Raw genomic sequence first — 26,580 nt, forward strand, 5'->3', positions numbered from 1 at the left:
GATTCTCTTTCAATCAGTTGTCTGGCCTGCTGAATATATGCAGTACATTCTAGTTATTTATATTTCCACCATCTACACTGAGTTAACATTTTCTTTTCTTACTTTCTTTTCTTTTGCACTACTTATCATTTAATTACTTAATATATTTTCATACTGTAATTGTTTTTTTCTCTATCACAAAGTTAACAAATTCCAAGACATATGTCAGTGATATTAAACCTGATTCTGATACTAAATTTTAAAAGCCAGAATAATGAATGAAAACAAATAAAGTTTATATACAACATTTGAACATCTTGTGTCATTATATCGAAACGTTTACTCACTCTCTCTTCATATTTTAAATAACCCTTACATAGCTCAATATTTCTCTCATAATGAACTAGTTTTACAACTGTCAGGCAGTAGCTGTGGATGAGAACATTTGAATCCAATCTCAGAAACGACTGGAAAACCGATCTTATTCATTATTTATATAAAATGTAACACGTTTAGGCGTTAACCTTTCTCATTCGAAGGCATCTACGGCTAACGAAAGGGCAAAGGGAAGAAGACAGGCGTCGTGCACCAACTTCCGGTGCACGTCAATGACATCAGCGCGTACTGTTGACATGTGACGTAAGCCGAACGGAGAAGCCCGCGCCGATGTCGGAGAGGAATCGGTCCCGCTCGCAGTCGGTGAGCACCTCCAACGGCACCGGAGGGCAGCCGCGCGGCAGGAGAAACTCGGTCGTCTCCGACTCGACCATGACGGAGGACGAGGACCTCGGCGAAGGCGGCATCCCGTACGGGGCCCGGGACGATGACCCGAACCGCCGGAGGATGCTGAGGCACCAGTACCGGGAGCTCATCAACAGTGTTCAGCGTGAGTGGCGGCTCTCCCTCAGTACAGAGGCTTATTAAGCCTCTCTTTGCTCTCAGCCGGTGGTTCATTGCCACTGAGGTGAAAATACCCACTTTTCACCCTGGCACAGCCGTCGGGAATTATAAACAAAAGCAAGAATAACTTGTGCTACCTTTGTGCCGTAAATAACTCAAAAATTGTAGTAAAACCAGTCCGAAATGATATACAGACTTATGCAAATGCTCAGGCATCATCTGTGGAAGGTGAAACTAGAATACACGATCTGTTCTGCTCTCCAGAAATCGATTTACTGACAGAGAGGGATTCTGAACATGGGCGCCATGTAATGGTACTTACAGGCTATATTTCTAAGAACAACTGCTAGAAGTAGAATCAGGCTTATGATCAAGTATGATGAAAGTATAAAAAAAGAACAATGCGGTAGTTCTGGATTGCACAGAAATATGATGGTGGAAGGGAGGAAGTTGAATGTGGATGTTCTGGCTTCTCTACCTCCTCCTTGAGGGTAGTTGTGGGATAGGGGCATGTCTCAAATGGCAAAGGTCACTGGTGATGGATATGGCCTTATTGACTACCACTGCTTGATAACTTAATGATAGGGAGAATTGTGCTCATTATGGAGCTGTGAAAAGATGCTAATATTTTAGATGGAACCCTTTCTAAGAACTGCGCTGAATTCTTCTGGTATTTTGTGGGTTTTTTTCTGATTTCCGACATCTTCAGTTTTCTGAATTTTTTTTCATTTGTCGCTTGAATATCTGCTTATCCTGGTTCTTATTAACTGTGTTGTCCATTGGACATCCAGACCACATCTTCCTCACCCATTTCCTCTGTTTTCTGTAGGTACAATTCTCTCTGTGACTTACTGGTTTGTTCATCCGTACCAAACTACCCATCCCATTCCTCCCTGTGCTGGGCACTTTCTCCTGCAACAATAAGGGGTGCCATTGGCTCACCTGTTGCATTCGGTGTTCTTGATGTACCCTCCTCAACATTGGCAAGACTAACCATAAAATAGACAGCCATTTTAGTGCAGGTGTTCTCAAACTTTTTTATTCCATGGACCAATATCATTAAGCCAGGTTGGGAACCCCTGATTTAATGGAACACCAATGTTTTGTCCTCAGTGGCCATACTGATCTGCAGTTTGCATGCCATTTTGAATTATATTCTGATTTTCACACAGAACTGTCACTCTTAGGTGAGACCTGATGCCTGTTCTGATGCACCATCTGAAATGTTACACTATCAATGCTGCTTGATCTGCTGCGTTTCTCCAGTACTTTGTTTTTTTGTTGCAGACCTTGAAGCCTCATCCAGTGGCATAAGATTTTATTATTGGATATTGAGCCATGACCTCATCGCCTCTTATTTATGTAACCTTCTCGACAAGTGTCATAATCACAAATGTAACTCAGTTTTTTCCTGAAGTGCTTTATTTCTCTTCATTCAATGTTTCAGAGAATCGGGAGGACATGATCAGACCCAACAGTAATAAATTAACAGAAGCATTGGAGGAAGCTAATAAATTGTTTTCCAATGGTGAGTGCTATTTAACTTGACATTTATTGGAATGAAATAGTTCAGGAAAAATAAAAGCCTGAAGTTTTATTTTAATTCAAGTCAACTCAAAGAATCAAAGTATAGCTACAGTAGCACTTGTTAAGTTTTTGCTGTTATTACAGTAGTTAAAACGTTTAACTAAAAGTGGTTAGGTGATTTTAGCATTTGTTGATACATTTTCTACCTTTGAATTCTCTTGATAGTCAATTGACATTTTCTTTTACTCCCTTAATGACGTGGTGACATTGTTCAGTAGATGGATTGTATTGAAAGATTCAAAACTTCTTAAGAAAACTGAAATAATGCTTCACTGTGCTCCTTTTTCAGTACGTCAGACCAGCGAGGCAGCCCTGGATGCTCAGTTTCTTGTACTTGCTACAAATCTGGGACAAGAGAAAGCTAATCAGCTGCACACAGACATGATGGTATTTGATCCATCAGTCTTTGCAGAGGAACTGGTAAGAATATTTCATTTCTTTTAAAATGTTGAAGGCACAAGGAATGATGCTGTCAAGTGGTTATCAGATTGAAAAATCTGAAGTTTTCAAATTTATTCCAAGTTTAGAAGATGGAATTGTCTTCGGGTCTGCTTCAAATTTTGTGCAAGGCTGTGGAACAGCTTGCTTGGTAATTGTGCTTTGCAATTGCAGATTTCTGGTGTAATCGCTATACTGATAACCAAGAGAGCCATCCACTGAAGGTCTTTGCTATCAGATTGGTTCTGTAGAAGGTGCTCTGTGAAACAACATAAGGGATAAAGCTGCTGCTCCTTGAGTACTGACCCTGGCAGCTGCATCCTTAGTGGAATAACCACTGGAGTCAAAGTCCTGTCTTTGCATCAGGTAGCTCCATTGTCTGGCATCAGGTTGTCTGGCAGGGTATTTTCTCTTGTGTTCTCCAGTGCTACCGCTGCACTAGGTGTGATCAGAACACTTTTAGAATCTCAGGTTAGGGCACCTGAGAGGTGCCATGATTCTTCAGCAGCAGCAGAGTTGTATTTCACTGCAATTGGTAAGCTCATGACACAACTCTTGATCTAGCACAGTTATTGAGCTGGGTGGGGAAGACTGACAGAGCCCTGCATGTAAGTGCAGAAGAACAGGTTAAGCATTTTCAGCCAAAGTGTTGAGTTAATGACCCATCAAGGACTTCTAAGATCCATGTTATTGCAGGAATTGGTCTTCAGCAAGATCTAGCCAAAATCAAAGACAAAGGCACTGGACAACATCCCAAGATGAGCAGTCTTTAGTGAATCATTAAAGGCCTTCTATTGTAAGGTCAGCAGTTCAAAGTACATTTATTACCAAAGTACGTATATGTCACGGTATACAACCCTGAGATTCATTTTCTTGCGGGCATACACAGAAAATCCAAGAACCGTAATATAATCAATGAAAGACTGCACCCAACAGGATGGCAAAACAACAAATGTGCAAAAGAGGAAAATAAAATAAATAAGCAATAAATATCGAGGACTTTTCATCTCATGTTTTTGAAAGTGAGTCCAAAAGTTGTGGGAACAATTCAGAGATGAGCAAGTGAAATTGAATGAAGTTATCTCACTGGCTCAATGGCCTGATGGTTGAGGAGTTAATAACCTGGTAGTATGAGATATGAAAGTATTATGTTTACGTAGTTTGAATGCCATCCTTATGGCCTCAGCAAAGGAAGTAGTACATGCATGGCTTATCAAATTTTTTGGCATAGGTTGATATATGGCAAATAATACTATTCCTACATGCCATGTATTAAGATCTTCAATGAGAAACAGGGGTTCCCAACTTAGCATCCACAGACCCCCTCAGTTAATGGTAGGGGTCCATAGAATAATAAAGGTTGGGAACCATGAATGAAAAATGGGATCTAACTAACTTTAACATATTGCTTTAATTCTGTGGAGTTGCACACCAGCAGAAAAAAAAGATAGCAGGTTCCCAGAAATGGAAGGGTTCCTGGTCATATTGACCTGAAACTTAACTAGACTAGCTAGGTAAAACAATGTTCCCACAAGAACAGGTTAGAGACTAAATATCCTGCCGTGAGAGATTTGTTTTCTAATTCCTTAAAGCCTTTCCGTCTCTTACTAGGCACAAATCAGAAGTGTAAAAGAATAGTTTTCTTCCTGGACAGCTGTATCTTCAACACTCAAGCTTAGTGCCATCCAGCACACAGCAGCAGGCTTGACTCATCTATCACCATAAACATTCACTAGCAACATCCACCTGGTTACACCTATCCCCTTCAAGCTAGTCCTCCTTCCCGTACCTCCAGCTTGTTATTCTGGCATCTTACCCCATTCCTTTCCAGTCCTGATGAAGGGTCTCAGCCTGAAACATCGATTATTTATCCATTCCCATAGATGACGCTTGACCTGCTAGGTTTCTTCAACATTTTGTGTGTTTTGCTCTGGATTTCCAGCATTTGCAGAATCTCTTGTGTTTAAGCATTCACTAGCTCTGCTCAAGCATACTATGATTGCAGGGTATACCACCTACAATGTCAAAAGTGGATACTTTTCTAAGCTACTCCAGCAGAACTTCCAAAAATTGCTATCTATTGCACGAACAATGGCGACCTGCAACCATGTGGAAATGCCATTGCTTTTTGATTCCCTCTAAATCTATGGCATCCTAATTAGTGAATTAGATTACTGTTCCTTCATTGTATTTGGATGTACATCCCAGAACTCCCTTTCCTGTAAGACTTTGACCAAAATGAACCCAACAGTTGATATGGTTCTCTGCTAATTTCTCAAGCCTTTGTCACTAAGTGCATGCCTTTGCAACAAACCTCTCGAGCCATGAATTGATACATTTTGAAAAGGATTCCAGCAGATAAGATAGTGATTGTACTGAAGGTATTGCTTTATAATTAAATCTCCTTGACATTTACCTCATAAAAGTTAGAATATACAGTTATGCCACAGGAGTATTTTGGCAAGAATATATCAATACATTGTTTAAATTGTAAAGAGATGTCAGCTGAGTTGTCATATCTGTCTAGATTATTGTCTGTGGGGATGCACATGTTTTAGATTTTGTTTCTTAGCTAGCATCTCTCCTAAGTATGAAATAAAAGTTTGTGTATAAATCTTAATCTGCCAAATTTTATGAGTTTATCATTGTCAAAAAATGATTTTGTTAGTTTGTTGCTTTCCTTATTTATGTTGCTTTCTAATTATTGCTGTGCAGTTAACATTCATGGGTTTGAGACGGCTGGAAACTGAAGGGAGTGATGATGATGATGAATCTGCAGGGTGGCTTCCAAAGGATGCCTGGACTAGACTAGGAAATGAAGCTGTAAAGTATTTTAAAAGAGCTCCAGCCTTTCATTATATGTAAGTTAAATATTTTTCCCATTTATCTATCACAATAGATTTTCTTTCAGTACCATACTTGGCTATTTCATTAACTGTAAAGTGCTTTGAGAAATTGAGATGGTGTAAGTAATTTTAGTTTTTTTTATTACAAAGTTTACCATGTTATGGTTATGGTGCAGGCTGGGATCTTACAAAAGTGAACCTCCAGTTCCACGACAGAAAACAGAGAGGCAGAAGAAAGTTCCAACAAAGGAAGAACGCAGAATAATGCCAACACAGGTTTGTTTGATAGCAACTAAGAATTGTGTATTTCATTATTTCAAGCACAAGTTTGCCTGCTTCTGCACCAAACTAACTTCTACAGCTCTTGCAGTGCACTGCATGCAAAGCTAGGCAGGAAGTTAAACACCTTCTCAAAAATCATCTGAAGCAGAAGCTTTCTTCAGGATTTTTAATGAGAAAACTTTGAAATTGCAGAAAGTTAAGTAAAACATGTATTAGATTCAATATAGAATTGTCAAAATCTGAATTAGCCTGTGCAGAAAGTGATGTAAAAAAGCTTACCAACAGCAAACGATGCTTGTACAAGACAAACTGCATACAAAACAAACAGCGCCTCTTGAGACAGAACATAACTTGAATTTCCTGTTGATGTGCACAGAATTGCAGAGTGTTTTGTGGTGTAATCAGATTTATATACAGTGATTATCTGTTGTCTGGATTTTGAGATAACATGATGGTATTAATTTAGCTAATATTTCCAAACTTCCTGTCATTTTCCTCAAAATAAACTAAAAATTAACTTGTATAGAAACTTCCACACAAAATGCTGGAACAACTTAGCAGGTCAGGCAGCATCTATGGAAATGAATAAGCAGTTGATGCTTCAGATCGACACCCTTCTTCAGGACTGTAGAGGAAGAAAGAAGTCCCAGAATTAAAAAAAATTGGGGAGGAGGGGAAGGAGGATAGCTAGATGTTGATGGGTGAAGCTGGGTGAGTAGGAAAGATAAAGGGCTGGAAAGGAAGGAATCTGATAGGAAAGGAGAGTGGATCAGAGGCAACAGGGAAGGAAGAGGGGACCCAGGGGTTGGTAGTAGATAATTGCAAAGAGATGAAATCAGAGTGCGGAATAGAAGAAGAGGAGAGGCGTGGCAATTTTTTTTACTTGAGAGAGAAATCGATATTCATGCCATCAGGTTGGAGGAGGAATATAAGGTGTTGCTCCTCCACCATGAAGGTGACCTTATCTTGGCATAAGAGGTGGCAATGGATGGACATCGGAGCAGGAATCGGAATCGGAATTAAAATGTTTGGCCACCAGGAAGTCCTGCTTGTGGCATATGGAGTGGAGGTGCTCAACAAAGCATTTCCCCATTTTACTTTGAGTCTCACCAATCCCACATCGGGATCACCAGACTCAATAGACAACTCTAGCAGATTCACAGGTGAAATGGTGCTTCATCTGGAAGGACTGTCGGGGCCTGAATGGGTGTGAAGGAGGGGATGAATGGGCAGGTGTAGCACTTAGGCCATTTTCAAGGATAAGTGCTAGGAGGGTGAATGGACAAGGGAATCACGGAGGGCGTGTTCCCCGCGGAAGGCAGAGTGGGGAGTTAGGTAGAGATATATTTAGTGGTAGGATCCCTTTGGAGATGGCGGAAGATGAGGAGGCTGATGGGGTGGTAGATGAGGACAAGAGGAATTCTTAAGGTGGTGGGAGGATGGGGTGAGTACGGATGTTTAGGAAATGGAGGAGATGTGAGTGAGGGCAGCATCATTGGTGGAGGAAGGGGAATCCTGTTCTTTTAAGGAGGAGGATATTTCTGATGTCCCAGAATGGAAAGCCGCACCCTGGGAACAGATGCGGCCGAGCCAAAGGAACTGAAAAAACAGGAATAGCATTTTTACAGGAGGCAGGGTGGGAAACTGTATGGTCAAGATAACAGTGGGAATTGGTAGGTTTATAAAAGATGTCAGTTGACAGTTTGTCTCCAGAGATGGAGATCGAGAAAGGGAAGGGAGGTGTCAGAAAGGGACCAAGTGAATTTCAGTGCAGGCTGGAAGTTCGAGGCAAAGATGATGAAATTGACAAGCTCAACCTGGGTGCATGAAGCAGTATCAATGCATTTGTCAGTGTAGCAGAGGAAGAGTTCGGGAACATTACCAGCGAGGCTTGGAATGTGGACCGCTCTATGTAACCAACAAAGAGGCAGGCATAGTTGGGGCCCTGCAGATGCCCATGGCTACTCCTTGAGTCTAGAGCAGTGGTTCAAAACCTTTTCTATGCCCCACACCCCTAGGAAATGTTTGATTAATGTCCGCACCCACTACAAAAGTAATATCACATTTGAAGATGAAGAAGTCTAATTTCTAATTTTTGAACCACATACAATACTGCAGGTGAACAAATTGAACTTAAAAAAAACTTTTAACTCAGTGCATAAAATGCAAATATAAATTGAAAAATTAGATTCTAATTTATTCAGAAACAATTGTAAACAGTAAATTGATGAGACTCCTCAACTCTGGGGTGTAACTTCCAGGTAACACTGATGAGAATCCTCAACGCTGACTCGGGCAGCGGGAGACTGGAGTGAGTTTATGTCTCTCTCGACTCGGGCAGCGGGAGACTGGAGTGTGCTTGGGACTGTTACGTACCCCGTAACTGGGTCACTTACCAGCAAAGATAGAGAGGTCCGTTGAAGTCTGATGGTACTATTTTTAACAGTATTGACAAAAATACACAAAAATAATATCAATGCAAACATACAGATAATATACGTCGTCAATACTAAATCTAAAAGCGCGGGTATAATAATAATCAATAAGAAATAGCTCTATCGTCGTCTAGGGGATAATGTATTGTCCGATGGAAATATAAAAGTCACTTTAGTTCATTCAAGCTGCAGCTTTTTTGGTTGGAGAGAAAGACGGGTTCTTTGAGAGAAGATGGTTCTTTGCCCATTCCTTTTATGATGACAATCCTTCGAGAGTTGTTGGGAGTTGATTTCCCCGTTGTTAGCTAAAAACCGTTCTTCTGTGATAAAGGCCCACCGATTCCGGCGCAAATGGAAAAGGATGCTCGTGGCCTTCCCACCGGCTTTCGCTAATACGGGATTGCTAGCGTTTCTTCTGGTGCGTCTGAAGGGGCTGTTCCCCAGACCTTCTTTTATCCTGACTCACAGGGTCCCAGATGTCAATCAGGGTGGGTTGATGCAATCCCTCCACCAAGCCTGGGGCTTCGATGCATCGTACAGGATTCAATACACAATTCCGTCTCCAAGAGACAATAGCCGTTATCAATGGTTCCGTCTTTCGGAGGCCAGGACACATTCCAAACTCTTTGTGGATTCTGCATGTCTTTCTCTCATTTCCTGGGTCTCCTGACTCGAATCAATAGCAATTCTGCGATTCTCAAAAAGGAGGGTGCCGCGGGCGTAACAGGACAAACGTTACTACCACTTCTCAAGGCACACTGGCAGCTGGCTGAGTGATGACTCGTGACTTGTCACTCAAGCACACAAGCCACTCTTTGTCGCACCCCCTGAAATTCCATTTTGGGGGGGGTGTGGGCACCCCAGGTTGGGAACCCCTGGTCTAGAGGATGAGTTGTTGAGAGCAAGGATCAGTTCTGCCAAATGGTGGAGGGTGGTGATGGAAGGGGACCAGTTAGTTCTGTTATCAAGAAAGATTTGGAGAGCTTGATGGGGGATAGAAGTGTATAGGGATTGGACATGGTGAATTGAAGTGGTCAGGGCCAGAGGATTGAAAGTTACTGAGGAGATAGAGAGCATGACAAGTGTCAAGATGTAGATGGGAAGGTACTTAACCAAAGGGGATAGAATGGAGTCGAGGTATGAGGACACAAGTTCAGTGGGGCAGGAGAGGCAGAAACAATAGGCTTACCCAGACAGTCAGGTTTGTGGATCTTGAATAGGAGGTAGAAGCAAGTAGTGCAGGGAAGGGTTCTATGAGTTTGTGGCAGTGGATGGGAGTTCTCCGGAGTTGATGAGGTCAGTGATTATGTTGGAGACAGTTTTCTGATGATCCGGTGTGGGCTCCTCTTCAAAGGGTAGGTATGGGGAGGTGTTTGAGAGTTGCCGCCTAGCAAGGTAGAAGTTGGTCTGCATATGAACTTACCTAGGTAATGGTAATGTATTATGTAAGGAGTACATAGTCCATGATTTTGAGATTTCAGCATGAAAATTAATTAGGAGCTCCTGATTTTCAGTGTGCAGTTTCTCTTGTAGTGCATGAACATTAATTAAGTTTAACTCTGGATGCAAAAAGAAATGGCCAAAAAGAAAGCAGAAATTTAACAATGCCTATCAAATAAAAGTAGGTGAGTGTAGTGCTATTTATGACAAAAATAAATAACTGAATTAAAATGAGAAGTAAAACTCTAGTTCTGTAGTTTGGATGGCTGCTTTTAATTAGTCTTATTTAGGTTACAAATAATCAGTTAATTTTGAGCAACTTTGTTCTGTAAATTGCTATTTTGTTTGTGAAGTTGAAGAAAATGGACGAATCTCACCAAGAGGCAACTGAAAAGGAAGTGGAGAGAATATTGGGATTATTGCAAGAGTACTTCAAATCTGACCGTAAGTATGGTACATACAGCATGCTAGCTGTTACAATTATGAACATGATCTCTCCAACTGAAAATCCAGTGTACTGAAATAATCTATTTTGTGATGTGCCATCTATTACAGTAAATTTATTTCTGATAATTGTATGGATCTGTTTGAGCACTATACCATCACTAAAACAACAATTGTGAATCAGCATTGCAACAAACCACTGAATTATAAGAACTTTAAGAAATGCCTGGTCTTACGTATTTTTATAAGGAAAACCTGTGGCTAAAGTCATCATTATGTTGTTTTCAGCCTCTCTTGAGTATTAAATATATTCTGACTTGATACTTGTGCATCGTATGTTTCTCGCGCTTTGCTTTTATTTCTAAGTTATCAGCATGGTCTATTGGTTAGTATTCTCAACTTTCAAGTCTAAAAGTTTAAGATTTGAATTTAAAAATGTTTTAGTTTAAGGTAAGGTTGACACAACAACGATGTTAGAACAAATGTTTACTAATGAAGCTGCCTTTTTGTTAAACTAAGGCCCTGTCTAGTAACTGTAACAAATCCAATGACAATATTTGGAAGAAAAGCTGAACATTTTCCTAGATAAATGTTTACTTTTGAGATTTGTAATTTTGATAATGTTATTGAAAATATTGATTTGTCTTTTCAGCTGAAACACCAATCAATTTTTTTGACTTTGTAATTGATCCACATTCTTATGCACGTACTGTGGAGAATATATTCCATGTCTCCTTCATTGTCAGAGTAAGTGTTGCGTTAAGTAATTGGTTTAAAGGACAGCTGTTGGCATTAGCATATATTTCAACAAGGATATATATGGAAGAGCATCGTCTTTTCATCTTGAGCAGCTGCTGGTATCAATATACATTTTTACAAGGATGTATAAACTTCACTGTGCTTCATTGTCTTGCATGTTGGTCATTTGAGGGCTGTTACCATTGGATCTAGATTAACTTCCAATAAATTTACTCTGGCATTTTCAAATTATATCAATTTTGCCTCCAATGGGAAGCCCTTCTATAATTCTAGTGCCGAAGCCAGTTATAACATCACTACTGTGTTCCTAGTCAGGATCACTTAATTCGGGGAATTGTCCAATTTTTTTTGTGTGATCTTAATTTTAAAAAAAGGATGTTTTTGAATGCTGTATTTTATCAGGAACATTTTTTGGAAAAATTATTTTTAAAAAAAAACTTTTTTCTCTGCTTGAAAATCCTTCAATTGGCCTGCAAACAGGACACTCAATATGTGACTTTTGGGTATTTACCCCTCTTCCATTCTTGGCTAAACTAAAAATGCCATTGGGGCAACATGGGTAGGTATGATGGTGAAGGAAGCATCAGACAAGGTGTTGAATATAAGAGGTGGGACATCATGTACCTGGAATGTTGTGTGTAGTTCTGGTCACCGGATGATAAGAAATATGTGATGTAAGCCAGAGAAGATGCAGAAAAGATTCCCCAATCATTATCAGGACTGGAGGGCTTGAGTTAGGAGAGGAGATATGTTGGCTGGGACTGTTTTCCTTAGAGTGAAGGAGATTAGGGGCTAACCTTATAAAGGGGGAATAATGTAGCTGGTATTTTTTTTCTCAGATTGAACTTAAAATTAGAGAGCAGAGGTTTAAAGTAAGAGTGGAGCAAGTTAAAGGGGATCAGAGGGGCATACTTTTCCACACAGAAGGTAGTGGTGATATGGAACAAGCTACCAAAGGAAGTGGAGTGGGGGGACAGATATAATTATGTTTAAAAGATAATTGGATTTGGATAGTAAAGATTTAGATGTACTGTATATGGGTCAAATGTGTGCAAATGGGACTAGCTCACGAAGGCACATCGGTTGGCCTGGGTGAGTTGGGTTGTACAACTGTGGCTGTAGACTTTTGTCTGACTTCTGGTCTTATAAATGTCTTCTAACTTCACAGCCTGCCATTTTAGTAAAGGAAAAGACAGCTTTTATATATCTATATATTTTCTGAATGGCTTGGACATATTCCTAAGATGATATCGGAGAAGAGATTGAGCAGACAGGCCCTGTACTCTCTTGAGATTAGAAGAATAAGAGATTATCTCTGTAAAATATTAGTTATTGCAAGGCTAGATGTAGAGTTGTTGCCTTCCCTGATTGGGATGTCCAGAAACTCACCAGAGGGGAACGAATGTTTAGTATTGGCAACTGTACAATAATTCTGTATGGAGATCAGTTGCAGAATACATTCACAATGGATTTTGGGGGATTTAATGGATTATAGGGAAAGTGTAAGAAAGTGGTAATGAAATTGTGTTGAATGTTGGAGGAGCCAAAGAGCCTCTTCCTGCTTCTAATGCATTCATGCGATTCCTGTCAGTGGTCTTTGGAAGAGGTTGGTAATTTACATCTGTCTCTCCCTAAATAAAATTATGCGCTCCTGTATGACTGAAAAGCCGAAGTTTCTTGTCTAGGACTGGTGACATGCCTAACTTTTTAAGAAAATAAATGTCTGGAAAAGGTTACCACTCTGCTTTTTTGGTGGGAATTTTGGTTGATTTTAAATCTCACTTTCAGCCTCTCTCATCTGTAGTTCAGTGGTCTTTATATAACTATTAGATCTGATCTGAATACCCATTACAGTTGCAATTTTTGTGTAAAGCGCTCTTCCAAAGCTTGTGTCACCTTCATGATTGAAACTGGATTTGACTAAATTTTTAACTACTGTTTAAAGACATTGCTTGTTTTTTTTTTAAAGGATGGTTTTGCTGCCATTGGGCTTGATCAAGACAAATTACCAATTATTGGTAAGTTGCTGTATTATGGTAAATAGGAAAAAAAATGAAAATGTATTGGTATATTCCCAAGAAAATTCTTATTTTTGTTTTATTTTTAAGAACCAGTAAATGAAAGTATGGATAATGACAGGCCACAACAACAAAGACAACAGATGGTTATTTCGTTGAGCCAACAAGATTGGAGGGTAGGTATAGTATTAAAAGCTAACAAACTTATGTTCTTGATGAAATTCAGGATTGTATTCTATTTCTTCATTTGGTTTAGGTGCTGGTTTCATCACAGTTAGATTAATATACACTCCTAATATTAGTTTTATGTAGAACATTGATCATAATCACTGTGTGTTAAAGAATCTTAACTAAATTATATCTTAACAAGTACATTTTTTGTGTTACAGGAAATAATTGATACCTTTGAAATAGCAGATGCCATGATACCACCAGCCACCCAAGGAGATTGATGAATCTTGATGTATTTGATGTATGTAGCCTTTTGAAATCTTCACATTTTAAAAATGTGTACTTCAGTCTATTTGCAAAAATTTATCATCTTTGTGAATATTAAATTGCATGGACCAGTTCCTCGGTATGATGGACTGTATCCTGGGAATATTTGAGTACAAGGCAAACAATAAATACACTATTTTTGCATATATATTTAATATATAATGAATATACAAAAATTACACTGTTATGGTTGCATATCCTGCAACTCACATGGGTCGTAGGGGCACTGTACAGATGAGCGCTGTACCAGTTGCCTCCATCTCTCACGGTTGTGGTTGAGTGCGGCAAAGCTCTCTCTGGTCCACTCTGTAATGTTGTTTGCCTATTTCTTCCTCTGTCTGCCCCTTTTTCTTTTCCCCTGCACCACTCACTGAAGAGTGGCCTTTGAGAGTCCACTTGATCTTGTTATGTGGCCATACCATGTTATTTTCCTCCTCTTTACCGTGGACAGTAGATCTTGGTAGTGTCTCGTGCTGGGTGATGGTTCTTCGTACAGGCAGTCCCCGGGTTACGTACGAGTTCCATTCCTGAGTCCATCTTTAAATTGGATTTGTACGCAAGTCAGAACAAGTACATCCGGTATTATTTAGCGTCAGTTAATCAAACGTTTGACTTAGAATATAGTATATTGTAACGTTCTCGCTCGGGTGTAAGGGAACGCTGAACTAAACGTCGAGGTAAACCGTAGTCAATGAAAACAAGGTCGCAGTAAGATTAACCGTTTACTGTTCACTCTTCACATTAACGTATGGTGAAAACTGTTGATAAAACAATACAAGATTGGTACAGTGTTTGTTTCCTTCTAAATATCACATTTACATCGTGAATACTTGCAAAGGTAAAACTACAATAACTACATTACATTAAAGTGCAGCATACAGTCAGAATCTACCTGCTCCATTGACTGCTTTAAATACACTTCAACACAAACTATCCCAACTCTTTAACTAACGAAAACATAAACCTTATCGACCGTCGTTACTTTTAACAGAATCGGCGTTAACATTTTAATTCAACATATCGATTATCTCATGACTTACAGCGTTTGCTTTCACTGTGTCTTTGGTGCGTAGAGAACAAACTGCTCGCACTGTGGCGCCACATGTGAGCGACCCCCACCCTTGCGTTTATCCCAAACCGGTATTTTCCCACAAGACGCGGCGAAACCAGATGTGATGTCATCGCAGCCGCGATATATTACAGACAAATGAATTTACTTAAACAATCCTAACTTTAACTAAAAAATGCTAACAAATTACTAAGTGAAAATATTATAAACTAAATAACTGCCATAAAGGCAGCACATATATATTTTACCTTTCTATGCATATAAAACACTTAAGAAACGTGTGTATTCCAATAATTAAACCACTGCGTTGCTTAGTAGTAATTGTAGCTTTCATCGGGGCAGGGCCTTTCACATGCTCTGTTATTCTCACTTTATCTGTTATCCTTTAAAATTGTTCTGATTGTTGACTAACTGTAGCCTAACGCTTTTCCAATGACTGATGGCGTTTCACCTCTTTCCAAATGCTTTATTATTTCCACTTTATTTTCGATTGCGATTGCTTCCCATCAATGGAACAGAAACACTGCAGGCGGCAGGTCCCGAGCTGCACTGGCTCCTGAGGTCCGCTGGGTTCTAAGGACCACCACACTGAATTCCCAGGTCCTAAACTCCACCACACTGAGACAGGCTAAATGGGAGAAGTGGGGGCTGTGCTGGGTTTGGGTATTTGATCCTCCACAATATTCCGCTTGGGGATTTAAACTGGCGGTGGCCTTTTTTTTAATGAGATCGAGTTGCGAGCTGGCACGGATGGTACGGGAGTCACTGGATCAACATCAACTTGGCACGGGAGCAGTCTTTCACTAGATCGAACTCGGGGAAACTCTGTTCTCGAGCCCGGCGCTGATCTCACTGCGCCACCAGCCGACCGGAACGGGGGTGGGGGGGGGGGGGGGGGAGTGTGGGGTCAGGGTGAATCTTACTAAGAAAATTTTAAGCCAAATACAAAATTAAACACTCAAACACAGTGTCAATGGCAACAACTTAAAATGGCGGACGGCGTTCTTCTTCCTCGGTTCGTAAGTACAAGTTGTCCATAAGTCGGATGTTCGTAACTCGGGGACTTCGTTGTTTGAGACATGGCCTGTATAGGAGATGTTGAGGAGCCTTCTGAAGCATCTCATTTCTACTGCCTGGATCTACTTTTGCAGTTCTGCTGTCACGATTCACATGCATATAAGAAGATGGAGAGCACAAATGCTTGCGGGAGTTTCAGCTTCGATCTGAGAGCGACGTTATTGTCTCTCCAGATTGGTTTTAGTTTGGCAAGCGCTGCTTTTGTTTGGGCTGTCCTTGCAAGGACTTCAGGCCTTGATCCTTCTTGGTTAGTAATGGCACCAAGATACTTGGACCTTTTGACAGTTTCTAGTTTATGTCCACTGACTGTGATTTTATCGTGATTGGCTCCTCACTGTTTCTTATCAGTTTCGTTTTCTCTATGCTGATCTCCATGCCATATCTGGTAGCTGTATCATTCAATCGGTTCACAAGACAGGCCAATTCATTCTCACTTTCTGCCAGCTCATCAAAGTCATCAGCAATCCTGAGATTGGTTATGATCTGTCCTCCAATGCTGACTGCGCTGGTATGATCTTCCAGGACATCTGTCATTATTACTTCCAGAAAAATGTCGAACAGTGTGGGGGAAAGGAGGCAGCCTTGTCAAACTCCAACTATGCCTTGAACAAGGACTGCACTGCTGGCTTTAATGTAGAGCTGCTTGATGGTTTGGATGAGCTTCTGGCTCACATTGTATCTCATCATTGTGGCCCAGAGTGCATCATGCCACACCCTATCAAATGCCTTTTTTTGAAGTCTGTGAACATGTGGAAGATGTCCTGTTGATGTTAGCTGTATTTCTCGCACAATACTCGGGAGTTTGAAATTTAATAAAATTAGACTAATACAGTATCAACCTCCGAGTACACTATATTAGTCTAATTTTATCAAATTAAGCACAAAAGCACAATTTCAACTTTAGTCAGTAAGAATGTTAAGAATATTCATAAACAGAATTTGATTGAGGTTCAAGGAAGTATAGGGCGGCATGGTAGCATAGTAGCTAGTGTAATGCATTACAGCGCTAGTGATTGGAAGATTGAGTTTCAGATCTCACTGCTGTCTAAATAGTTTGTACATTTGCACCATGACCATTAGAGTTTTCTCCCTGTGCTCCTACCACATTCAAAATGCATACATTCTAGGGTTTGTAAGCTGTGGCATGCTATCTTGGTACCAAAAGCATGGCGACACTTGCAGGCTGCCCCCAACACATCTTTGGATTATGTTAGTAGTTGGCACAAATGATGTTTTTCACTCTGTTTCGATGTATGTTTAACAAATTCAGCTGATCTCTTAAGATAATTAAAACCTTCATTAATCAGCGATTTCATTAATCAAAGACAAAAGAGATTGCAAGCTGATTTGGGGAGGTCATCTCAGAGTTTAAGGCTTGAGCACTGAAGGTTCAGTTGCCAGTGAGGTAATAATTAAAAATAGGAATTGTCCATAATTGCACGAAGTGGTAGGTGTGTGGAATGCACTACCAGGTGAGGTAGTGCAAGAAAATACAATAGCAATGTTTGAGACATTTGGACAGTTGCACAGAGAGGCAGAAAATAGAGGATGTCAACTATGTGCAGGCAGATGGATTTATTTTAATTTGGCATCATGGTGAGTGCAGACATAGTGGGACAAAGGGCATTTTTCTGTGCTGTATTGTTGTACGTACATGGAAGAAAGAAGATATCTTCAGAATAGTCAAACTGAAGGCAGTTAGGGAGCAAAGCAGCAGAAAACTTTCTTTTTTGGGGGGAGAGTGTCCTCCGTTTTGAATCTGAGGTAGTTAATTGCAACTAGTAAGAGTCAATGCAGCTTGGTAAGTAAATGATTTTTTGTTGAAAGGGATTTATAAGGATTGGGCATGAAGTGTAGATTTGGTTGTGGAGTGAAGAACCAGGGGAGACTGGTGAGGAGTTTGTTGGAATTGTCAGGTCTGGATGTGGCTCCAAACATTTAGGCTGCAAATGAGCTACACAGGGACAGCAATATTAAAGAAGGGGCATAAAAGGATCATGTGTGGTACCATTAAACAACTAAGTTGCAAATGGTCTTGTTTAGTCTTAAGCAATTTCTGTGGTTTCCTTGAGACAATGAAGTGAGTGACCAGGAAGTGTAGTTTGCTGCAGGGACAAAGACACTGGCAAGACTTCCAAATATTTCATCAGCGAAAATTTCCACACACCCAGAAGTGGATGAAACCTGATGATTTCAAGAAAGGAGGGTTGGGAGAGGTATTGTTGAAGTAAACGTGGCTCCTGTCATTTTGCTATTTGCAGAAAATGATGTCAAGAAAAATGAACAATTTAAATAGGTTTTGCAGCAAAGGAGCATAAATTCAATGATCCTGACTAGTTGCATTGGGCACAAACTGAGCCTGGTGGTGTTTTGTAGCCTAGCCAGAGATCTGTTGGTGAATAACCAAGCAGATTATTCCTCTGTCACAATCCATCTACATTTCTGAAACCTAAAGAAGTGGAGATAACTGGTGTAATAGAGTGAGTGTCCAGATTAGTGATTTTAATTTGGAACTGGAGTGACAAAGGTGTGCATTGGTGTTTGGTTGAGTAGATTAGCGGTATGTAAATGGATGCTAAAGTTAAGTTGCAAGTGAATTGGGGGAGTTCAGACAAGAAAAAATAATGTTAGGAGGGCACGTCTGTGGGGAAATGTACTGCAAGAGAACAATTGAAGAAAATGACTGAACATTAAATTTAATGGAAGTAGCAAGACTACAGGGTGACTATACCAATGGACGAGCAATGAAAACAAGTGGGGATTTGTAAGGTTAAAGGAGGATTGGAAGGCAGTGGATTCTAGGAAGAGAATGTGTTTGAGTATGAGTAGCCACTTGGAATGTAAGCAGAGTATCATCAAGAACCTTCTCACAGTAGGTGATTAGGCAAAAGAGAATGAGAATTTTATGAGTTGAAGGGCTGAAACAAATTGAGAACCAAGAAGAGTAAAGTGCCAAAGGAATAGGGAAGTAGCCAAAACGGTCTTGATGTCAGAAACCACATTATCATCAAAGCTGTCTTAGAGCAGGGGTTCCCAACGTGGGGTCCACTGACCCCTCAGTTAATGGTAGGGGTTCATGGCATAAAAAGGTTGTGAAACCCTGATGGTGGCAGGTATAGCCCAAAGGCGAAGCCTTGTACAAGGAGTCTGTGCTGTCATTCTTCTGAGCATGTATCTGCATGCTGAGATTTCTTGTGCTCTATTTAAAATATGACATTTATATTTTGTCTCTGTTCTTTGTTTACATTTATTAAAACACATCCTGCAAGCTTGCAGGCTCCAGCAGAAGTTTTCAAGCTCTATTTTGATATCAAGACTGTTTAGCTTTTTAAGTGCCATTTGCTTTTCTTTAGATAACTCTAACCTTTAATTTTTGCAGGTGCCTTGTACCCCACAGCTAATAGAAGATGGGAGTTCTGCATAAATGAAGATTATTTTGTATAATTGTAATTTGAAATTTATACAATAATGTGATAAAATTCATTGTATTTTTATTCTTTTTCATGTTTTCGGTTTTTACATTTTCAAAATAAATGGTTAATTTATTCTAATTCTTCATGTAAGATTTTATTGCTTGTCAACACTATTCTGATTGGTGAATCCCCAATTTAGGAACTTGGAGCCTCCATTGATCAGATGCTGGGTTTTCTGCAATAAACATTGGCACCTGAATTCAGAAAGACTTTCCAACATCTACAATTACAGAAAACAGGATGCTAGAATTTAGTGCACCAAACTCTGAAGAGGCAAGGGGAAGCATTAATGTTTTAGGGTGAGACTGGCAACAGGCTGAGAGGGAAGAGGAATAATTGCCATTGTATACAGCAGTACAAGGCGAGGTGATGGGTGGAATGAGATAGGGAAAGGATGATAGGCTGATGGAACTAAGTAGAGGAGCAGAAAGGAAAAGTGAACAAAAAGGAACTAGGTAGGCAGTTCAGTGTGTGGGTTACCTGAAATTGAAAAAGTCAGTGTTTATGCCATTTGCTTCAAAGCTTCCCAAATGGAGTGTGGGATGTTATTCTTGTATTTTGTTTGGCCTCTAGCAAAAGGGAAGATTAAGGATGGATGGTTCAGTGTGGGATGAGAAGCCAAGTTAAAATGATGTGCAACTGGAAGTTCAAGATGGCTGTCACAGAGCAGGATGATTTTGTGATCCCTGGTAGCTGACAGGAATGGGGGGAAATGTTGATTGTAGTAGTGGATACAATGGAAGATGAAGAACTGTGGACTGGTTTAAGTTTGAAGTAGCCAAAGAGGAAGATGAGGGTGGGAGGGAAAAGGGAACAAGGATACTGACTTGGTGGTGATGGCAAAATGCTAGATATGGAAGGGGATACAAAGAGAGAGAGATTAATCCCATCATAGTAAGGAGGTAGAACTTCAAAGTGGGTGTGCAAAAATTTTGTGGTGCAGCAGTAGTTCTTTGGTAACTGGAATATTCTCCACTCCTGGGAGTTTAGTTTCGATAAGATATAAAAATTTCAATTTCATCCAAGATGAAGCAACCCCCTATTAAACATTTTCTCCACCATTCTGAACATTAATTTTCTATTGTTGTAGCACCAGAGAGGCACTGAAGCCAGTGGATACAGAAATGTTTTATTCACCAAAGTGAGACACTATCGGATGAAGAGGCCTGTTTGACACAATATTACATGACATTTTATATGTTAAAGATTAAAGGACAATTCTAGTCAGAATGCATCTACAATGCTTCCTCTTCTGTTCTGCAGCCAGTTAAATGTCACATTCTTCTTTCACTTGAGTAGTTACTATTAAAATTGAGGTTTGTGATCTAGAAAGTTGCTCCATTCAGCAATCACTGCCCTGCTCCTGGAGTGGGTTCTTCTGACGGTGTTCCAGACTAGCAGGCAACCACTTCATCAGTCAGCTTTGTTATGCAATAAACCTGAAAAAGAAAAAAAGATTTTGAGCAACAAAAGGCTGCAGATAAGTCATAAGCTTTTATTTTTGCATTTCTTAACCATAGTTCTGTAGTATAATTTTGTAATCATGTTAAAGCTTCCTTCCTGTAATAATCTTGAGTCGGTCACCAATCAGCACAAGTAAGTTTTCATTATTAACGCACTTCCGACATACCAGTAGTTCAAAACAATCAATATTTTCTTGCATCCAATAAAAATATTATACCTCATCTTTCATACTAACAATCCTATTCTCAATTTCCATCAATATGAATTTTTGCTGTATTTTCCAGGTCTTCATAATGTTTTAATCAGTTCATTGTGATAACTTCCCCATGCACATATCCTTACAATTTTTCATATACTTCAGGTTGCTACCAGAAAATACTAAAACCGTTCTTGTGTCTACCTGTATGTCCCATTTTTAAATGTAGTCTCAAGATAATATATTTCAGAACTGAGATGTGGATATTTATCAACTTGTTTTGCTTCTGACTTCTGAAGCTCTGTTCGTTTTAATAAACCTGTATTTTGTAGCTAATATGTATACATTTATTAAACACGGTTAATACTGTATAAAAATATCACATTCCATATTAGCAGATTTTTCTAAAGAGACTAGGACTTCTCTTCTGCACCAGGTCCCCATAGCCCTCTCTAAATCCTGTAATTCCTTACCCAACAGCTCAGTTAGAAGTATTTTCACTAGAAAAACTGCAGCAATTTAAGAAGGTCACTGACAACAATCTTTTCACAGGCAATTTATGGAAGCTTTGATGGTGATGACAAATCCCAAAAAATAAGAACAAATACTTCTCTGGGGTTCAAATCCTTTCTAAATCTGGTACAAAAATAACCAAAAGAGTAAGTTTAAATGACTTTGTAACTGGTGAAAGATGGAATAGAATTCCCCAGCACCTCTATTTTCGTAGAAGTTTGTTAAGATTAGGCGTGTCATAAAACCATAGACATTGGAGTAGAATTAGGTGATTTGGCCCACTGAGTCTGCTCTGCCATTCCATTTAAAATTTTAAACTTCTATGGATGTATGGTGGAGAGTATATTGACTGGTTGCATTGCAGATTGGTATGGAAATACTAATACTCTTGAACGGAAAAGTAGTGTGTAAAGGTAATCCATCATCAAAGACCCCACCCTCCACGCCATGCTCTCTTCTCACTGCCGCCATCAGTAAGAAGTTACAGGAGCATCAGGACCCACATAGCCAGGTTTGAGTATAGTTATTACCACTCAAACATCAGGCTCTTGAACTGGGTGGGAGGAGGGGGAAGATAACTTCACTTGTCCCATCACAGAACTATTCCCACAACCTATGGACTCACTTCCAATGGCCTTTCATCTCATTCTTGATATTTATTTTTATTATTTTTTCTTTGATTTTGCATTTGCAGTTTGTGTTTTGAGCATTGATTGTTTGTCCTTTTGAGTGTGGTCTTTTGATACTATTGTGTTTCTTGTATTTAATACAAATCCATCCAAGAAAATGAATCCGGATTGTATATGCGGACATATATGTACTTTAATAATGAACTTACTTTGAATTTTAGAGCTTGAATGCTCATTTTTGGGATTGCAACTTAATGCAATGACAACTACGGCATGCTGCTTCTGTGCTAAAGTAAACCAAGAGATCTGAGGCATTCTTTTATCCCACAGGGACAGTCATTTGGAAGCCAGAATACTTGATCGTTAATACTGAAATAAACATCATGAAAAGAGAGCCCTTCCGACTAGCCATTCTTAAAGAATACCAGCCAGTATAGTCCAAGTGATTCTGTCCTGGTTCAGAATCAGATTTATTATCATTAATTTATTTGATATAAATTTTGTTTTGTAGCAGTAGTACAGTGTAAAAGTATAAAAGTTTCAATAAATTACAAAATAAATAAATGCAAACACAAAGGAATAACTAAGTGTATATGGACCATTCATAAAACTGATGGCAAAGAGGAAGCTGTTCGTAAATCATTGAGTGTGGATCTTCAGGGTCCGGTGCTTTCTCCCCATTGGTAGTACTGAGAGCATGTCCTGGATAGTGGGAATCCTTAGTAATGGGTGCTGTCTTGCCGAGAATTATAGACTTGAAGATGCCCTCAATGCTGGAGAGGGTCATGCCTGTGATAATGCTGGCTGAGCCTTCAACCCTTTGCATTGGAGCCACCATACCAGGCGGTGATGTGACCAGTCAAAATGCTCACCATTGTACATCTTTAGAAATTTGCAACAATCAAAAATCTTCTCAAACTCCAAATGAAGAAGAGCTGCGGGACTACCTTCTTTGTGATTGCATCAATGTGTTGCACCCAAGACAGATCCTCCAAGATGTTAACTTCCAGGAACTTGAAGCTGCTCACCCTTTCCACCACTGACCCCTCAATGAAAACTGGTGTGTGCTCTCCTGACTTGTAATTACCAATCCGTACTGATTGTGGTCTCTGATACAGAAGTTGAGGATCCAGTTTCAGAGTGAGGTACAGAGGCCCAGCATTTGAAGCTTGGTGATTAATACTGAGGGGATGATGGTGTTGAATGCTAGGCTGAAATTAATAAACAGCACCCTGATGTATGTTTTGCCGTTGTCTAGTTGTTCCAAAGCAAAGTGGAGCGCCAGTGAGATTGCCTCCACTGTAGACCTGTTCTGACAGTAGGCGAATTTATTGGATCCAGGTACTTGCTCAGTCAGGAGTTAATTCCAGCCATAACCAACCTCTCAAAGCACGTTATCACAGATGTATATGCTGCCAGGCGATAATTATTGAGATGGCTCACCCTGCTCTTCTCATACACCAGTTTGATTGCTGCCCTTTTTGGAGCAGGTGGGAATATCAGACCACAGACTAAAGTTGCCAATGAAGATCCTTACTTCAAATTTTACTTTGTAAGTGAAGGATGCCTGTTTTAATAAAGAGTGGCAATTGCTCATCCACCACCTTGGCAGACCCAAAGACAATTGGAGGCAAGACTGTTATATGGATTTATCACACACAGACCGGTGGATGCACCTGTTGTCTACACCACTTCTCCCTCATGTTCCCCTATTCCTTTTCACCTCAGAACATTTATAAACTACCCTTTCTTTTTGTCACTAGTTGTTGGACATTTCCTGTTCCCCAGGGGATGTTGGCATCCTTAATGTTGCCTTCCACCACCTGGGCTGTTCCTGAGTCATTCTTTTCCCTTGCTGTGGCTGCCACCCACCCTTGCCCTTCACTTTCTAAAGGATTATTCAAATGCTTTGTGACTTTCCTTCTGGACCACTGTCAACTGACACTCCTCAAAGTTGTAAGGGACTGCCACCCTTGGTTCTTTGAGGGTCAACACTCCAAACACAGCCTTCTCCAGTTGTGCCTGCCAAGGACAGTAGCCTTGCGGGGCATTTCTCCAAATCGTCAGTAAGCTGCTAAATGTTGCTTGCTGTCAGTAAGTTACTGCCCAGTGCTGTACTGGGACAAGCTGATGAGTACAGCAGCTAGATTATGCAAGAACTATCTTAGGAGGACCTTTTTTGTTAAATCGTTACTCCATATCATGTTATTTTTTTCATGGAAGAACAATTAACTTTAATCAATATTTATAACACGGTTCTAAAAGTAATCCTGCTGAAAAAGGCTAGTGCAATAATTATGATTTATTTGCATTTAAAATATGACAAATTTTATTCTCTGACTACAACCAAGTTGATCACCTTTTGCAAAATAGTGAAGGAAAATTTTACTTCCCAGTCAAGAAGGAAAATAATTGATACATTCTTATAGATCAAATTTAATTGTTGACACAATGGAAGAGAATTTAAGTTACTACCTGACATCTTGAAAGATGAGAGAAATTCTGCAGATTTTTTTTTTGAAGGTAGTGAATGGAGAACTGACAACCTTAGTTCCATTACCAAAAAAACTCCTCTTTTTAGTTCTTTACATAATTAGACAAAATTAGTCTTTACAAAGAACAGCATTTTTATAAACATGAGAAAATCTCCATGTGCTGGAAAACACAAAAAAACGCTGGAGGAACCAAGAAGCATCTATGGAAAGGAATAAACAGTCAACGTTTGAGACCAAGACCCTTCTCTTCAGGACTGAGAAGGAAGGGGGGGGGGGGAAGATGCCAAAATAAAAAGGTGGGGGGGAGGTGGAGGGAAAAGAGTCTAGCTGGAACATGACAGGTGAAGCCAGGTGGGTGGGAAAGGTCAGGCTGGAGAAGAAAGAATCTGATAGGAACAGACAGTGTACAATAGAAAGGGAAGGAGGGGACTCGGGAAGCAATAGGCAGCTGAGAGAAAATAAAAGGCCAGAGTAGGGAATGGGGGGAGAAATTGATATTCATATGATCAGGTTAGAGGATACCCAATGGAATACAAGGTGTTGCTCCTCCAGCCTGAGAGTGGCCATAGATTGACACAACAGAATGGGAATCAGAATTAAAATGTTTGGCCGCGATGGTATAGAGGTGCTCAGTGAAGCAGTCCCCCAATTTATGACGGGTCTCATCAATGTATAGGAGGCGTGTTGGAACACTGGACACAATAAACACTCCCAATAGATTTGCAGGTAAAGTGTTCCAACCTGTCGATCCATGGCCTCCTCGTGTGCCAAAATGAGGCCACCCTCGGTGGAAGAGCAACACCTAGTATTCAGTCTGGGTACCTTCCAATCTGAGGGTATGAGTATCAATTTCTCTCCTTTTGGTGAACAAAATTCCTTTCAACACCCCCCCCCCCCCCCAATCTGACCCTTTAGTACTTCTCACCTGCCAATCACTTCCTGGGTCCCCTTCTCCTATTGTCAACTCTTCTCTCATCAGATTCTTTCTTCTCCAGCCCTTGACCTTTCCCACCTACCTGCCTTCACCAAGAACCTTTCAGCTAGCCTCCTTCCCTCCCTACCCCTTTATTCGGGCAACTTCCCCTTTCCCTCTCAGTCCTGAAGAGGGACTTGTCCCGAAACGTCGACTGTTTACACGTTTCCATAGATGCTGCCTGACCTGCTGAGTTCCTCCAGCTTTTTGTGAGCGTTTTGAGAAGCGTGCTAAAGAAGCGCTTGCTTTTCAAACGTAACAGTATTGCTGGTAGTTGGTACGTGACGTTATTTCCTCGAAAAGCCTTCTGAAAGACAAATGTAAAAATAAAGGTATTTCGAATTGAACGACTTCAATCCAACGACACGGGATGCGTTCAATCGTGGAATTTAAGGGCCTGAAGTCCGATTATGACTGTGGATACTGTGGCCTAGCCGACGGAAAGGCATCTGTGGGTAAGTCAATGGTTCGCTAAAAGCTACGAGTGGGCCACACTCGGTGGAAATCTAGACTGGAGCCACACTTGTGAACGATCCGGGCAGGCCTGCCAGATTGTTCGGGTAATACTTTTACAGTACTTCAGGGTCCAGAACAGTAAAATAACATTTCAATCCATCGTAATTAATGTCCGTTTAATAATACACAAACTCCAGCATGACGCAGGATTTTGAGCTCTAAATTCGAAGAATCCTATTGCGTCAGCGGAGGACCGGGTTTTACTTCGGCTGAAGCGGTATTACATTAAAGCTCGCACGATAAATAAAGCACAGATTGATCACAGAAGGTGGACATTGGGTAGGTTACTTCCGTGCAGACTGCAACTTTGCATCGTATCAAAACACAATCATCAGTTAAATGCATTTAAGTTGAGAGGTTCCCGACCACTTGCCACAATGTATTTTGCAAATAGTGTAATACTTGTTTTCTTAAGTCTTCGTTTTGCTCGTGTCTAAACAAGGCGGGTAAAATTAAAACATAGTGAAACAACCGAGGCCACTCGCAGCCCCGGCGCGCTCCCGCACCGATGACCCTTCGTTGATTGGCAAGTCCGTAGGCGCACGTTTG

The 26,580-nt window shown here is 40.3% G+C and overlaps 2 protein-coding genes and 1 long non-coding RNA gene across 5 annotated transcripts in view; 2 read left to right on the top strand and 1 right to left on the bottom strand.

Annotated features, from left to right (window-relative positions):
- Window positions 1-604: 604 nt before the first annotated feature.
- On the top strand, window positions 605-19,323 carry nsmce4a (NSE4 homolog A, SMC5-SMC6 complex component). Its single transcript, XM_073027685.1, has 11 exons — window positions 605-865; window positions 2,327-2,407; window positions 2,756-2,886; window positions 5,620-5,765; window positions 5,927-6,026; window positions 10,261-10,351; window positions 11,004-11,098; window positions 13,080-13,128; window positions 13,219-13,304; window positions 13,518-13,600; window positions 19,152-19,323. Exons 1-10 carry the CDS (start codon window positions 646-648, stop codon window positions 13,578-13,580), a joined length of 1,062 nt encoding a protein of 353 aa, XP_072883786.1. The 5' UTR covers window positions 605-645; the 3' UTR covers window positions 13,581-13,600; window positions 19,152-19,323.
- Window positions 19,324-20,354: 1,031 nt separating this feature from the next.
- LOC140715459 (uncharacterized) lies at window positions 20,355-26,561 on the bottom strand. The gene is made up of 2 exons (XR_012096139.1): window positions 26,434-26,561; window positions 20,355-20,684 (listed from the first exon to the last, which is right to left on the bottom strand). It is a non-coding gene; the product is annotated as an uncharacterized lncRNA (long non-coding RNA).
- Window positions 25,688-26,580, top strand: part of LOC140715457 (arginyl-tRNA--protein transferase 1) — a 159,014-nt gene continuing 158,121 nt past the window's right edge. Inside the window, exon 1 of one of the 3 annotated variants that reach the window (XM_073027677.1) lies at window positions 25,688-25,970. In XM_073027677.1, the coding sequence (XP_072883778.1) occupies window positions 25,886-25,970 (85 nt within the window). In that variant the 5' untranslated portion in view covers window positions 25,688-25,885. The remainder of the gene's footprint in view (window positions 25,971-26,580) is intronic. The other 2 variants (XM_073027683.1, XM_073027684.1) reach the window with 2 other exon arrangements.

Source organism: Hemitrygon akajei, chromosome 23, assembly GCF_048418815.1.
Source record: "Hemitrygon akajei chromosome 23, sHemAka1.3, whole genome shotgun sequence".
Taxonomy (NCBI): domain Eukaryota; kingdom Metazoa; phylum Chordata; class Chondrichthyes; order Myliobatiformes; family Dasyatidae; genus Hemitrygon; species Hemitrygon akajei.

Bases quoted from the DNA above. Each gene is read 5' to 3' on its own strand.
- nsmce4a (XM_073027685.1), top strand. From the start codon at position 646: ATGTCGGAGAGGAATCGGTCCCGCTCGCAGTCGGTGAGCACCTCCAAC. The intron at 10,352-11,003 runs GTAAGTATGGTA...TTGTCTTTTCAG, and splicing joins AGAGTACTTCAAATCTGACC to CTGAAACACCAATCAATTTT. The intron at 11,099-13,079 runs GTAAGTGTTGCG...TTTTTTTTAAAG, and splicing joins ATGTCTCCTTCATTGTCAGA to GATGGTTTTGCTGCCATTGG.